Genomic DNA, 14,129 nt, shown 5'->3' with positions numbered 1-14,129 from the left:
TTAGTTTGTTTTTGGGGTTATCTTCTATGGACTCCCTAGTGTGTGATGGCGAAATTGAAAGTTAAGTATGGATGGTAATGGTGATTTCTGCAGTGATTTTCCAAACTTAAAAGTTTTCAAAAAGAAAGCTCCAAACTGACTGTAATGAAATCAATTCTCAAAAGGAAGTAAATGTACCAAAACAGTGAACTAGTGACAATGGCCCAATATCCTTACTGTTGTATGAAAAAGAAAGTAAAAACTGAACTTAAAGCAACTCAAAGACTGAAAGCAAAGCAACTAAATCACACTACTTCAACCCCTGTTCTGATCCTTCACCCTTCAACTCAATCTGTCTATAGGAAGTAATCATAAACAAGTTGAGTAATATGATATCTAAATTGCATAAAAGGAAACTAAGATTTTAACTACTCATTCATATTTCAACTCTTGAAAATGACATAAGTAATTCAATCTCTAACTTGCAGGAAAGCAATCTAAATCATACTACAATAAGTAATATTCTAATTCCTTACTAATAGAGTCACTTGACTATAGAAAGGAAATCATAAACAGATGAGTAATATGATGTCTAAGTAGCAGAAAAGTAAATAAGCAAAAACACAAATTGAAAAATGACAGTGCTGGAATTAAACTCAGGAAATGAAAATCAGCTGAAAGGACAAGATGATCTCATGTCAGTAGTTATCAAAAAAATATGTAAATCTACCCGGGCTACCTACAACAAAACCTGTAAAAGAAGCACTGATCAACTAACAATTATAAAAGAAAACACAAAGGAAATATAGACAACAATGAACATCAAAACAACACAATATATATACAAACAATGATTTAAAAACAGTAAATGAAAGCAAGTAAGAAACTATACAAAGCTTTGGTGTACAGGGGCCCTCTGCAACCTCGGCCAGTCAATCACTTAGTCACAAATCAGATTCAGAAAAACTGTCTTCTCATGTATTTAAAGTGTAGTAATAGAACAAAGTGAAACAAAATACAGTGGGCGGATGACAACAGTCAAAATTACACTTCAAAAGCTAACTATTCAGCGTATATCAACGCGTTATTTATAAGGAAAGGTGCTGCAACTAATTCCTAGATTTTATGCTGCCAAGAGACACGTAAATCTCCTTGACCAGAGATCTAGCGTGATGGTCATCATGATAGTTGAATCCATGGAGTGGTGGCTGCTTGGTTCCGTTCACGGGCTGCTCTCCAGGTGTGCCAGTACCTCCGGAAACTAGGGATCGTGCCATGCAAACCTTCACGTTGGCAAAACAGAGCCGTGCCACCATAAAATTCCTCATTTGGCCCTTCCTTTGACCATCGTTGACCGCGACCATTTATGAGTGATTTGGCTGATCTGAGGGGACACACTCCATGTACACGTCACTTACAGCTTACCCATGTGGCCAGTTTCTCCATTGGACACCTGTAGCATAGCCTTTAACAAAATGGCTGCGGAAACTTGGGCTGGCTGCGGAAAGTGACAAGTTTCCATAGCTGCTTGAACAAAAATATAAATCAAACAACAGTCATAAACATAGTTAGGAAATCATTTCATAAGCTCTTTTTAGACTAATATGCAACAATTTGACAACTTGGTGGATGAAGTAAATGGAAAAAGAAGGCTGAAAGGGTATATAGGGAAGTGCAGGTTTGGGAGTCAACAGTTCTTACCTTGGGGAGTTCATTTAAATCCTTCCCCTAGTCCTTTTCTATCCATTCGTGTAAGAGCTCAACCAAAAATTTCCTACCTCTGGCTCGACCCACCACTACCCTCTTTGATATCTCCATAACTTCACCTAACTGTAATTAGTCCCTGAGCACCAAATTTTGGTGTTCAGCTTTACTTTGGCACACTTTCCTTTTTTCTATTTTTTTCCAAGGCAATGTTGACCCTTTAGGCTCACATGAGATTCTAGGGTTTCCACCTGTTGATCAAGACCCGCTTCTCGCTCCAAATACCTGTTATTTTCCTCCGTCAGGGTAGTTGAATAGTTAATTGGTCCTCTTAGAAGAACCCCTTCAAACCCTAGAGGAAAACCTTTAAATAAATCAACCCCTATCCTTTGGTCTTCAAAATATAGAGGAAAACGTCCAAATAAATTTACCCCGGTCCTTTGTTCATGGAAATAAACAAACCCTTCTCCAATAGTCCTTCAAATGAAACTCTTGCCCATGGAAACCCTATGTCGTCCATCGTCGCTTCATTAAGGGACTGCTCAAATCCATGGAATTCCTCTGAGAGAGCATCCAAAAACTAGTCATCCTAGGGAGCATTGATGTACAATTCACCACTTGCAACTGATGCTGATACACTAAAACATAACCAAAACTGGGACCCTAATGTTGAAGATGAACTCGTACTTTGTTCATCAGGGAAGGTGAGAGGGGAGACGAAAGAGGCAACTGAAATTACTGACTCCTGAGGCTGAAGTGTAGCGTTAAATCCCAAATCCATAGTGCTAGCTATCCCCCACAACTCCACCTCATGAGCTTGACGTGGCATCTTTGTCCAGAAAGGGGCACAATCATTATGGTTGAATGAGAAGTTCGCCCCATTCTCCATTCTGCCACTGCCCTCAACCACAGCCTTTTCATTAACCACTAATATAAAAATAGGAAAAGGACTAGCCTACAAACGTGAAATGACTAACCCTAGCTTGTAGATCGTCTGCTTGCTTAGGGTTACCAGAACCTTAGGATAAACCCTTGCTACAGATATTCAAATTACGCGTATAGTAGAGCTCCATCCTCCCTCAATAAAAACATTATATTGTTATTATAAAAATGAAAAAATATTTATTAAAATTTTAAAACTAATTTATTTTTTTAATTTTAATTTTTCCATTTTTTTGGCGTTGGAGGGGATTTAATTTCTTCATATTGTAATTGATTTGTATTTAATGTAATTAGGAATTAACAATTGATTATTTTGGGGGATTTATTATGGAAATTAAGTTTAAATATTTGGAGTTAATGGATTATTACTCATGGGACATCTATGACTAGTGCTAACATATTATGAGACATGTCACTTTGAGGACTCTTAGATATACTAGGAGACATCCTTTGAGGACTCATTTCAATGTTTGGAGTTAACATATTATCACTCATTGGACATGCCACTCTGAGGACTTGCACTTAAGATGATAACACCATCCACAATAATGGAACTTGCTTCAATGGAATAAATTGGAATCTCTCATTGTGCATCCATCTACAGATCATGTGCGCTTAAGATGCTAACAACATCTGTGATGATGAAACTTGGTTGAATAGTGGAAATAAGAAATTCTTATAGTGCACCCTTCTAGAGATTATGGTCATAAGTGTTGATGCCTTGTTATAAGGATGATAAGGTGGTGGGATTTTATCAATTTATGCATGTATTAGTCATGATGACAATAAGGTGGGCATTAATCCACTAATTTGTAGATGGGTCATGAGATCGTTTAATATAAGCTCTTTGGGTGTGGTTACGTATTTGACTACTACATGCTCATGCCCATATGGAAATTTCATGGGTTTGATGCTCTCATAATAAAGAAATCCTCATTTTTTTCTTGTTGTTCCATTCTCTTTGGACTTTAAAGATCATAATGATGGAGTCTAAGAATCCATTTGAGGTGTCAAAAATTACAAAACTATAGTCAATGTCTTTGTCAAAATTATGTGAAAAACCTACCAACTTCAAAATTAGATGACTAATTAACATTACATTAAATATTAATAATATTAAGAAGGTTGGCTTTTATCCATTTATGTGTACAAAGATATGAAGGCACCATTTTCAAATAGCACTTCCAAATACCATCCACCGACCTTAACACTCTAAATATTTGACCATAAAAAATAAACTCAATCATTTTATTAATAAATGCAACTTTACATTGTAAAAATGAAGTGAGACAATAAATATACCTTCTTTTTTTCTAACGCTATATTTTTTGGAAACCCATAAAGTGCAAAACGCTATATTTTTTGGAAACCCATAAAGTGCAAATTAGCTATAATTTGTGGGATTTAATCCCATCACGTCTTTGTTCAAATTTTATAGAGAAAAGCCACTAGTATTAAAACCACGTTTAGGAATTAAAAGTGTCCCACCTTAAACTAAATCTTACAAGAAAGATAAAAGCTCGTATTAATTAATTTATTTTTTATAAATTTTTAAATTTTAAAAGAAAATTTTAAAAATAAAATTCAATTATAACTTTAAACAAATTTCCTTAAAATTGGGAAAGATTAAAACATTAAAAAAATTATCCTTCAAAGATCGTCTTACCCAAAATTCAAAAGAATAAAATTTTAATGTGCATTTGATATCCATCACATAAATTGCTTTTTTTTTTCTCTTCTTTTTTAATTTGCAAGTCCAAGTTTCACATTTTTAATTATTTTTTTAAATTCTATAATTTGAATCATCTCAAGGCTTTTATTTATATAATCTTAAAATTAGTGAAAGAAAAATTTCCTAAAAATTCGACTTTAAACATATTTCTAATGAATTTATTAAAATTTTGGTTTGAACATATTTTTTTAATGGAATTTATAACCAAATTTAACAGGAAAAATAAGGTAATTTAAATATTATTTATCCCACATTTATCACTTTATAGAATACAACGCTTATAGGATATCGTACATGCCCCATTTAAAGATATATAAAATAAAGATAAATGTCGCTTATCTGACCAACAAAATTCCCCTCTTATAAATGAAAGTTCAATTTTCAACTTGGGTCCAAGTAAGTTACCTTAAAAAGGTGAACTAGTTTGAACGCCATTTATCCCACTATTTATCTCTAAGTGGCATACATGCTTATTATACGTGGACCATGTAGTGATTTTATTTTCCCCCAAAGTCGGGTAGTGATTTTTTTTCCCTTAAAAACGGGTGTATAAGATGCGATAAACATTCCAATGCTAATACCTTTACACGTGGATTGTTGTGGCTGGAAGTTTTGAGTTAGTTTTTTTTTTTATGTAAACACATGAAAAACCATTCAAAACCTATATACATGAAATGTGTTAGGGAAGTTAAGGTGAAGAAGGACAGAAATGAAATCCAATTCACATTCCTTCCTTCCTCATAACGATGTCATGAATGACGCACGCTATCGTCAACCTCCATGGACGACAATCCGCTTAACCACAGCCAAGTAGCCGTTAGCGATAATAAATGCTTTTCAAGAATCTGGAGCCCTCCTTTCTTTAAATATCCATCGAACCATTGGGCTGCTGGAATCGATTCCGTGCACAGAAATTCCAGTCGTCTACTCTGTCGCGGTGCTTCCTCTTTTGTCTTTTCAACTCTCTTTCTGGAGATATAGATATGTGGAATCATGGCTCTCGCAGGTCCTTCACCGAGTACGTTCGCCTTCCTCAACAATATCTCACGTCTTCGTTCGCCAAAGAAATCCCATTGCAGGTTGCCCAGGCTCTTAAAATGAAGTTCTTTCGCTCACCTCTTAAAACCACCCTAGGGGAATTGGTAAGTCCTATCTCCACTTTGCTCAATCGCTTCAGTAGTTTATGGATAAAATTGTGTGATAGAAGAGTTGAAACATCTTACTCGACCAATTTCCAACCTTATTCTTCAGGTCTCTCTATCGATTATTGAGTGGAAATAGTTTATGAAAAGAGCTGTGTGATGAAGAGTTTAAACCTGACCTCAGGAACTTCCGACCTTATTCCTCAGATCTCTCTATCTGGATCTTACTTGTATCTACGTCCTTGATTCTCTGTGTATCTCATGAGTTTTAACCTTATTTTGTATGACCTTATTCCTCAGATCTCTCTATCTGGATCTTAGTTGTATCTTCGTCCTTCATTCTCTGTGTGTCTGAGTTTTAACCTTATTTTGTATGGCAGTTAAAGGCGAAGAAGAAAGCAGAAAACAAGCAAAAAGAGAACAAGGATGAGCAGAAGGAAGAAAAAATCGAAGATGGGGGGACCCTGGTTGTGATCGAATTGAAGGTGGACATGCATTGTGAAGGGTGTGCCCGCAAGGTCAGGAAGGCCTTAATACGAATGGAAGGTCGGTTGCTGCCCATCTCCTTTTTATTACTTTAATTGGAAGGAAGGAATCTCTAGGGTTTTTAAATGCATATGTATGTTTTAGAATTAAGGTTTTTGTGATTAGAATGGTTTTGAAATTCATTTTCCTGATCTATCATTATCAAAACAGAAATATGTAGTTGCTTCTGGTTTTAATTATAATTATCATTAATACTAAAGTGAAGAGTGGTGTTTGCAGGTGTGGAGGATATGGAAATGGACGTGAAGTCTCACAGAGTTATTGTTAAAGGGAAGTCGGTGGACCCAGTGAAGGTATGTGAAAGAGTGCAGAAGAAAAGTGGGAGAAAAACTGAGTTGATATCTCCTTTGCCAAACAAGGAACCAGAGGAAAACAAACCAGCTGAGGGAGCAGAGGTAAACAAACCAGCTGAGGGAGCAGAGGTAATTAAGGATGTATAGTACTTCGTGCAGGCATGGATTGCAACTACAAATGTTTTCTGATTATTCCAAGTATAAGCTAAAAGTGGTCCTTTTTCTTCGTTATGCTGTTGCAGCCATTTCTGATTATTCCAAGTATAAGCTAAAAGTGGTCCTTTTTCTTCGTTATGCTGTTGCAGCCATTTCTGATTATTCCAAGTATAAGCTAAAAGTGGTCCTTTTTCTTCGTTATGTTGTTGCAGCCATCTGTGGTTACAGTAGTTCTCAAGGTGCATATGCACTGTGAAAGATGTGCAGAAAAAGTTACAAAGGTCATAAGGAAAATGAATGGTAAAGAGACTTCATAATTTTGTCATGGTTACTGCAAAAGCATTTGTTAATTGTAACCCTCCAAGTTGATATGTTTTTTCTTTAAATGTATTTTGACTTATTTAAGATAGGGGTGTTTTCTTATCATTATATATTTTGGAGTTTTTGGTTTGAATGGTGAAATAATTTTTTATCAAATTTGGATGTTTTGTTATTTAAAAAGAGATTGTTGTTGTTTAAAATGATAATATAATTGGTATATATAGATTCAGCAGAAAGACCTAAATTCACTTAAATTGTGAAAAATTGTAATTCCAAGCCATCCCTAATTCAAAGCAAATTCCACTAAAAAAAATATACCAAAGGAATGCAAAACCTAACGGATAGGCTATGACTCATATGTGGGCTGGTTTGAATTTATTTTGACTAAAATTTATTTGTGGTTGTTTTATAATGGGTGCAGGCGTGCAGAATGCAGAGGCAGATCTAACAGAGCAGAAAGTAACGGCTAAAGGAGCTGTAGATCCGTTAAATCTGGTGAATCAGCTGTATAAAAGGACAGGCAAGCATGCGCAAATTGTGTCGCAGGAAAAGGAGGGGGAGAATAAACCAGAGGGTGGGGAGAAGACTGATGACAAAAAGGAAGGAGAAGAAGAGGACAAGAAGGGCGAGGAGAAGGCTGAGGGGGAGGAGGTTGTTGATGGTGAGAGTAGAAAGAGTGAAAGTAGTGCTCCAATGTATGTTATTGAATATATTCACCCACCTCAAATATTCAGTGATGAGAATCCAAACTCCTGTTCAATCATGTAACCTCAAATATTCAGTCATGAAAGCCCAAATTTCTACTTTGTTCAGTCATAACCTAGAGTGAATTTTGAAGGATTATAGATAATATGTAAACAGGGAGAGGAAACTTTTTTCGGTCGACTATTGCTCACTGCAGAAAATATATATATTTTTTCTCAGAACCATAACTATATGTATTCTGTTAATGTATGTCAGAGAGGTGACAGGCCCATTCTGTCAATGATACTAGCTGTCTATAAGTTTTTTGCATGGGCGGCAACTGCATGTAATCTGGCGGATTGTGTAATATATACTGGTATCGAAAATATTATTTTGTTGGGGTTTGAAATAATATAATCTATTCATTGGTTTCTTAATTGTAAATTCTGTGTGTCTCCTTAACATCAATTTTTCCATAAAAAGCTGAGGGTTGTTTTATGCCCAGCGAGTGGACAGAAGTGAAGCATTTAACATTTTGAATGATTGTCGGATAGAATTAATAACACTTTGTTATCATGTTTTCCGTTTGTATGCCCTAAAATCGGACCCAGGTATTTATTGCCATACAATTGGGTTAATGGATCATATGGGCCGTTAATATTACCAGTAAGTGGCACTTATCGAATCCCTGGTTAGAATTAAAAGCTTTTCAGCTATTTGAAGTTGTACGTTACTGGTAGTTTAATTTGTTGCCCCGGTGTTATGAAGTATGTGAGTTAAGTGATAATTATTATTAAATTTTAAAATTTAATATTTAAGATTTAGATTTTTTATAAATAATAAATAATAACTAGTCCAAAAATTATAATCAAACAGCTTTGGCCACCCAAAAAAATACAAAAAGTTGCATCTAGGACATGGACTGGAAAATCTCGCTTCGATGGAGGCAGGCAGCTTTAAGAAGGAAACTAGCGACGTCCAAAGAGAGAATAAAAGGAAGATAAGATAATCATCAGACTGGTTTGGTCTGTGGCCATTCTTGTATAATGATAGAGAAGGAAGATCCACGGTATGGTTTGGTTTGTGGGCAGGATTCTTGTATAATGATAGCGAATCCTCCCTTTATTTTCCGTCACCCTTTGCTCTTGTCTTGGAGCGGTACATGTTTTGTTCCCGTTGCTCTCATTATTGGACGGGCTCTTAAGATTCATATGCCGTATACCGTAAGTCATCTTTCTTGAAAATAGGAAAGGGATTGAAGATAAAATTATTTAATTTTTAAAGTGGACTTCAGATTTTTAATTATTGGATGCTCTTGTTTTTTTCCTGCCCGTATTATTGGTTTAATTTACTTCAAAAATTTTAAAGAATCTTTTAATAAGGAGTTCTATGTAGAACTCTAGTATCTTAGAATTTTCTCAAAGGCCGATCTTATTTATATAATATTGAATTATTTTGGGTGGTGTAATTGCCCGTATTATTGGGTTAAATTACTTCAAAAATTTTAAGGAATCTTTTTAATAAGAAGCTCTATGTAGAACTCTAGTATCTTAGAATTTTTGGAAAGATCATTCTTATTTATATAATATTGAATTATTTTGGGTGGTGTAATTTTAATTGAATAAGGATAATGATTCAATTCAATGATATTTAATAATGAAGAAAAAAAATAATATATTAATAAATTAAATAATAATAATATATATTAATATTGATTACAAATAAAATATTTTAATTATCAATTTTATATAAAAATAAAGGAAGTTAAACGGAAGTAAATTATTTTTAGATTCTTCTTAATCAAAATTATTATAATATGATTATAAAATTCTAAAATCATTAATTTTAAAAAGAGAAAAATGATCTAGATAACCATGGTTGTGTTTGTAACTGGTTTTTATTTTTTATTTTTTAGTATGAGAGATATGTGTTTCTTTACGAAATTTAAAAATAATATTGATATTATAGTCATGAGATGTATAATTTATTGTGTTCAGTTGACATGTGGTATTTTAAAAAATATGATGTTGATGATGATGATGATTGACATCCAATAAGACCCATGAGGTCTATGGAATATTAAAAAGAAGAAAAATCTAATTGGAATTCTTTAGAATCATTATCTTATGGTTATAAAATCCTAAAATCTTTCATCTAAAAAAGAAGAAAATGACGTGGATAACCATATATATGGTTGTTTGTAACTGGTTTTTATTTTTTATTTTTTAGTATGAGAGAGATATGTGTTTCCTTACGAAATTTAAAAATAATATTGATATTATAATATTGATATTATAGTCATGAGATGTATAATTCATTGTGTTCAATTGACATGTCGTATTTTAAAAAATATGCTGATGATGATGATTGGCATCCAATAAGACCCATGAGCTCTATCAACATTAACAAAAAGAAAAATCTAATTGGAATTCTCTAGAATCATTATCTTATGATTATAAAATCCTAAAATCATTAATTTAAAAAGAGGAAAATGATGTGGATAACCATATATATGGTTGTATGTAACTGGTTTTTAATTTTTATTTTTTAGTATGAGAGAGAGAGGTGTGTTTCCTTATGAAATTTAAAAATAATATTGATGTTATAGTCATGAGATGTATAATTCATTGTGTTCAATTGACATGTGGTATTTTAAAAAATATGATGATGATGATTGATCCAAAATGGGTTTTGGATAAACTCCTAAGTCTAAGTGTTCCTCACAAAGGAAAATGAAAGTCCAAGGAAGTTCCTGGACATAGCTCCATTACAAATATCTTTTCATTTTAAATCTACTGCAACTTGAATGGTCAAAAATGGACTTAGGATGTAAAGTTATCGCTCAAAGAAGATGTCCTTTGTTCTTTAGATAAGAGGCAAAATCCCCTAAAAATGGCAAAAAACCCTTATAAAAGGAAATTGCATCGGAAAAGGGAAAAAATGCCAAACTTTAGCAAAGGCGAAAGAAACCCCGATTGGCCGATCTGATCAATCGGGTCAGAGATAGGCTCGCATGCAATATTGGGACCCTGGACTCGGCGATTGCGATTGTACGATATGCTAATCGCTGATGATCGGGTCAGCGAATCGGCATCAGCGATGGCATAAGACAAGAGATAGACCCCCACAACTATGCGACGAGTGATTGCGATATATCGCATCGCAACGTCACATCGCAGAGATATACAAGGGGCGATAGCACTGAACCCGATGCATTCTATAGGTGCGGGTTGATAAAATTTGAGTTCCGGCAAATGGGACTTTTCTGTGTATTAATTCTTTTCGGTGTAAAAACCAAAACACAAAGGAAAGGCGCTAAAGTAATAAAAGCCGAACCCAAAGGGATTTAAAAGCCCAATTTCTTAGAAATTGAGTTTCGTAAAGGCGGATTTCGAGTGAGCCTCAAGCAATAAACGGTTTTGGGATGGCTTCGCCCAATCCCACACAGTGGTCGACATGTGGCTAGCGGAGGAGAGCCAAGGATAAAATGGTGTCTAAACCCATTGTTTCTATGTAAAATAATGGATTTGAGCCAAGAGCTTGTAAAAAGAACTTAAACCATAATACCAGAGAGCCTAGTTGAGTTGATTAGAGCACAAGGAGATGTAGCCCAAGAGTTTTGGTTGAACTCCATATTAAATTACTACCTTGTGTTTATTATTTGATGCACTGTTACATGTATTTACATATCAGCACAAACAACAGATTTTAAAGCACATAAAAAGTCAAAAATAAAAATAAGCATACACCTTATTTTCAAGCACATATCTAATTCCGCATTGGTTAATCATAAAGACTTAGGAACATTTAAGCTTTGGAAGTGGGAGAGGTCCTTGTAAGTTAGACAAGGAGCCTAAGTGACCCATTTTCAGATCAGGTGGTATCAGAGCTTGAGATTGATTAACCACACCTTCAAAGAAGGTTATATTAGAATGCTTGATTGACAGAGCAAAGATTGCTTCTCTAAAAGGTGTTTAAATAGTCGGAGGATGATTGTATGCTTGTTTTGCAGACTGACTATTTTAAGTTTGCAGAGGTGAAGGGAAGCGGAAGAAGGAAGAAGGGTTGAAGGCATTCTTCTATCCCAAAGGACCTCAAAGCAATCCTTGGAGCACAAAAGGTTTGTTGAAAAAGGTTGTTGAATAAGCTCTTTATTAATCTTGTTTGAAGTTGTTTTGTTCATTGGTATAATGACAACTTCTACAAGTGAATCCTCAAATTCCTCCTTCATCACAAGACTCTATGATGGAGACTTGAAGCAAGACTTGTTCATCATGATGGACAAGGTGAGAGAAATGTATGAGGATGGAAGGAAGAGCAACATACTTAGAGAGCAGTTGAATTCCATGAAGGAAGAGAAGCAATTGCTTTCTGACAAACTGCAGGAAATGGAGAGGCAACTTCGTATTGCAAATATGAACCTAAAAAGGATGCATGAGTTGGAGTCACAACTCTTTGTTGCCAAAGAAGCCTTGGTCAAGTATCAGCTTGAAGAAGAGGTAAGCCATTCCAGTTTGTCTTCAAATTCCTCTAAGAATTCTTATCTTGGTTCTTTTGAAAAACATACCAAAGGCATAGGTTCCAAGCTAATTTCCAAGATGGGCTATGAAGGAAAAGGCTTGGGCAAGCATGCACAAGGTATTGTTGAACCAATAATGGTTGAGGAAAGTCATAAGTATTTGGGTCTTGGCTATGGACAAGCTTATGGAGAAAGTTCCAAAGCTACCATGAAGGCCATTAAAACAGCTCCAAGAAGGAGTTGCATTGCAGAGTGTGAAGATTGTATTCAGGAGGAATGCAATGGCTTGAAACATCATTTGCAGGATGCAGGTGTTCAGAAGCACACACTTGAACCAGAGAGTTTTGGAGACTCTGATGACCTCGAAGAGATTAATGGTGTTCCAAAGGGAGCCACTTCTTCATTTGCTTCACCTCCTCATGAAGGCAATAAAGGTGAAAGAGAAAGGTATAAATCTGTTTCTAATCATCTTCCTTTTGATTTTGCAAAGAATGATAAATTTCCACATGGATATGAGAAAAGAATTGCATGTTCCTTTTGTGGTTTGGATAACCATAATGTTTCTAGATGTTGGAAGAGAATGGCCACATACAGGAAACTTTTGAAGGAAAAGAAGCAAAAAGCCAAAGGTCCATTGGACAAGGCAAATCATGTTGTCAAGATGATGCACATGTGTTGCACTTACTGCCATAAGCAAGGGCATCTTGCTGAAAGATGTTAGACTTTGAATCCAGCAATGCTTCCATAAAGGCTGAAGAAAATGGAAAGAGAAGATGGCAGAAATGGAAAGGAAGATTCCATGGCTGATGTGTCTCAGGATGATTCACATGTTGATGCTGATGTGCAAAGAAAGTTAGTACCTTTGAAAGGGATTGGTGAGAAATGGCTAGAGTTCTTATCCAATTAAGGTTGGATGTCTATTGATGCATCTATTTGCATTTCTTTGTTAATGAGATGCAAGTTGCAGGTTCTTACCAAGAAGGTGAATGGAAAAGTTGAGTAGGAGAATCACTTTATTATTGCAACATTATATTTCATTTTAGCTTCGAAAGTACAATGTACTTAAGTGAAAGTGGAATGATGAAATGCATGCATGAGCATGATGTGCATGGACACAGGGATGTTGATGTTTTCCTTGTTTTGAACATGTATGTGTAATTAACTTGTAGGGTTGATTGCTTTGACATGCATGTGATGCAATGTTGACTTGAGAGAAGTTAACTTGGTCTCCAAGATGGAGACAATAATGAGGTGTTTCATCTTTTGAAAAGAGTCCTAATGGTCTTTTTCTACATGCTTGACTTGAAGGGTCATTTGTTTAAAGGCATGTTTAGTGGGCATGTTATCTAGTCCATCATTTGTATGCATATGTAAGACATGGAGGTGGTCACAAGAGGTGGTCACCAAAGGTGAAATCTATTTCTTTTATTGAAGCAGGAGTGTAAGCCATCCAGTTGTTGTCTGTATTTCTATTGTTGTTAACAGTTGTTGTTGACAGCTTTTTAAACCGGTACAAATGAAAGTTTTGTGGAGAAGATGAACTTCACATTTGTTTGAGCCACCTTGGATCAATGATCAAGGCAAATAAGTTCAAACCACCTTCTATGACCATTTCAGCAGAAGTTCTGCAAGAAGGCAATGAGGAAGACCAGCCCACCAGGAAGGGAAGTAGTCAGAGACCTTGGTTCAGAGGCACTATGCAAGGCAAGTGTGTGGAGGCTGAAAAAAGAGGGTGTTGTTACTCTCAGGTACTGTTCAGATCAGTATATCATTCTTTTGGAGACCAAAAGTTCTTTTAGTGGGAAGGCTTGATCCAAAATGGATTTTGGATAAACTCATAAATCTAAGTGTTCCTCACAGAGGAAAATGAAAGTCCAGGGAAGTTCCTGGACATAGCCCCATTTCAGAGATCTTTTCATTCTGAATCTACTGCAACTTGAATGGGCAAAAATGGACTTAGGATGCAGAAGTTATCACTCAAAGAAGATGCCCTTTGTTCTTTAGAAAAAGAGGCAAAATCCCCTAAAAATGGCAAAAAAACCATTATAGAAAGAAATCGCATCGGAAAGGGGAAAAAGGCTGGGCTTAAGCGGAGGCGAAAGAAACCCTGA

At 35.4% G+C, this 14,129-nt stretch overlaps 1 protein-coding gene across 2 annotated transcripts; it reads left to right on the top strand.

Annotated features, from left to right (window-relative positions):
* The first annotated feature begins 5,205 nt into the window (after positions 1 to 5,205).
* LOC149142258 (heavy metal-associated isoprenylated plant protein 8-like) lies at positions 5,206 to 7,916 on the top strand. 2 transcript variants are annotated; one of them, XM_089449329.1, is made up of 5 exons: positions 5,206 to 5,499; positions 5,880 to 6,045; positions 6,265 to 6,440; positions 6,707 to 6,794; positions 7,237 to 7,916. In XM_089449329.1, the coding sequence occupies exons 1-5, from the start codon at positions 5,341 to 5,343 to the stop codon at positions 7,581 to 7,583; spliced, it is 936 nt and encodes a 311-aa protein (XP_089305455.1). In that variant the 5' UTR covers positions 5,206 to 5,340; the 3' UTR covers positions 7,584 to 7,916. The 2 variants fall into 2 exon arrangements, with proteins under 2 accessions (XP_089305455.1, XP_089305454.1); XM_089449328.1 differs by having other exon boundaries at positions 5,214 to 5,499; positions 6,265 to 6,467; positions 7,237 to 7,912.
* Positions 7,917 to 14,129: the final 6,213 nt, after the last annotated feature.

This window comes from Pinus tabuliformis, chromosome X, assembly GCF_031772625.1.
Source record: "Pinus tabuliformis cultivar Carrire ecotype Pingquan chromosome X, CPIR1, whole genome shotgun sequence".
NCBI classification, from domain to species: Eukaryota; Viridiplantae; Streptophyta; class Pinopsida; order Pinales; family Pinaceae; genus Pinus; species Pinus tabuliformis.
This window is presented reverse-complemented; position numbering and strand designations above follow the sequence as displayed.

Excerpts from the sequence above, each read along its gene's own strand:
- LOC149142258 (XM_089449328.1), top strand. The coding sequence starts at position 5,341 with ATGTGGAATCATGGCTCTCGCAGGTCCTTCACCGAGTACGTTCGCCTT. Across the intron at positions 6,046-6,264 it reads GGCCTTAATACGAATGGAAG|GTGTGGAGGATATGGAAATG; the intron begins GTCGGTTGCTGC and ends TGGTGTTTGCAG. Across the intron at positions 6,795-7,236 it reads GGTCATAAGGAAAATGAATG|GCGTGCAGAATGCAGAGGCA; the intron begins GTAAAGAGACTT and ends TAATGGGTGCAG.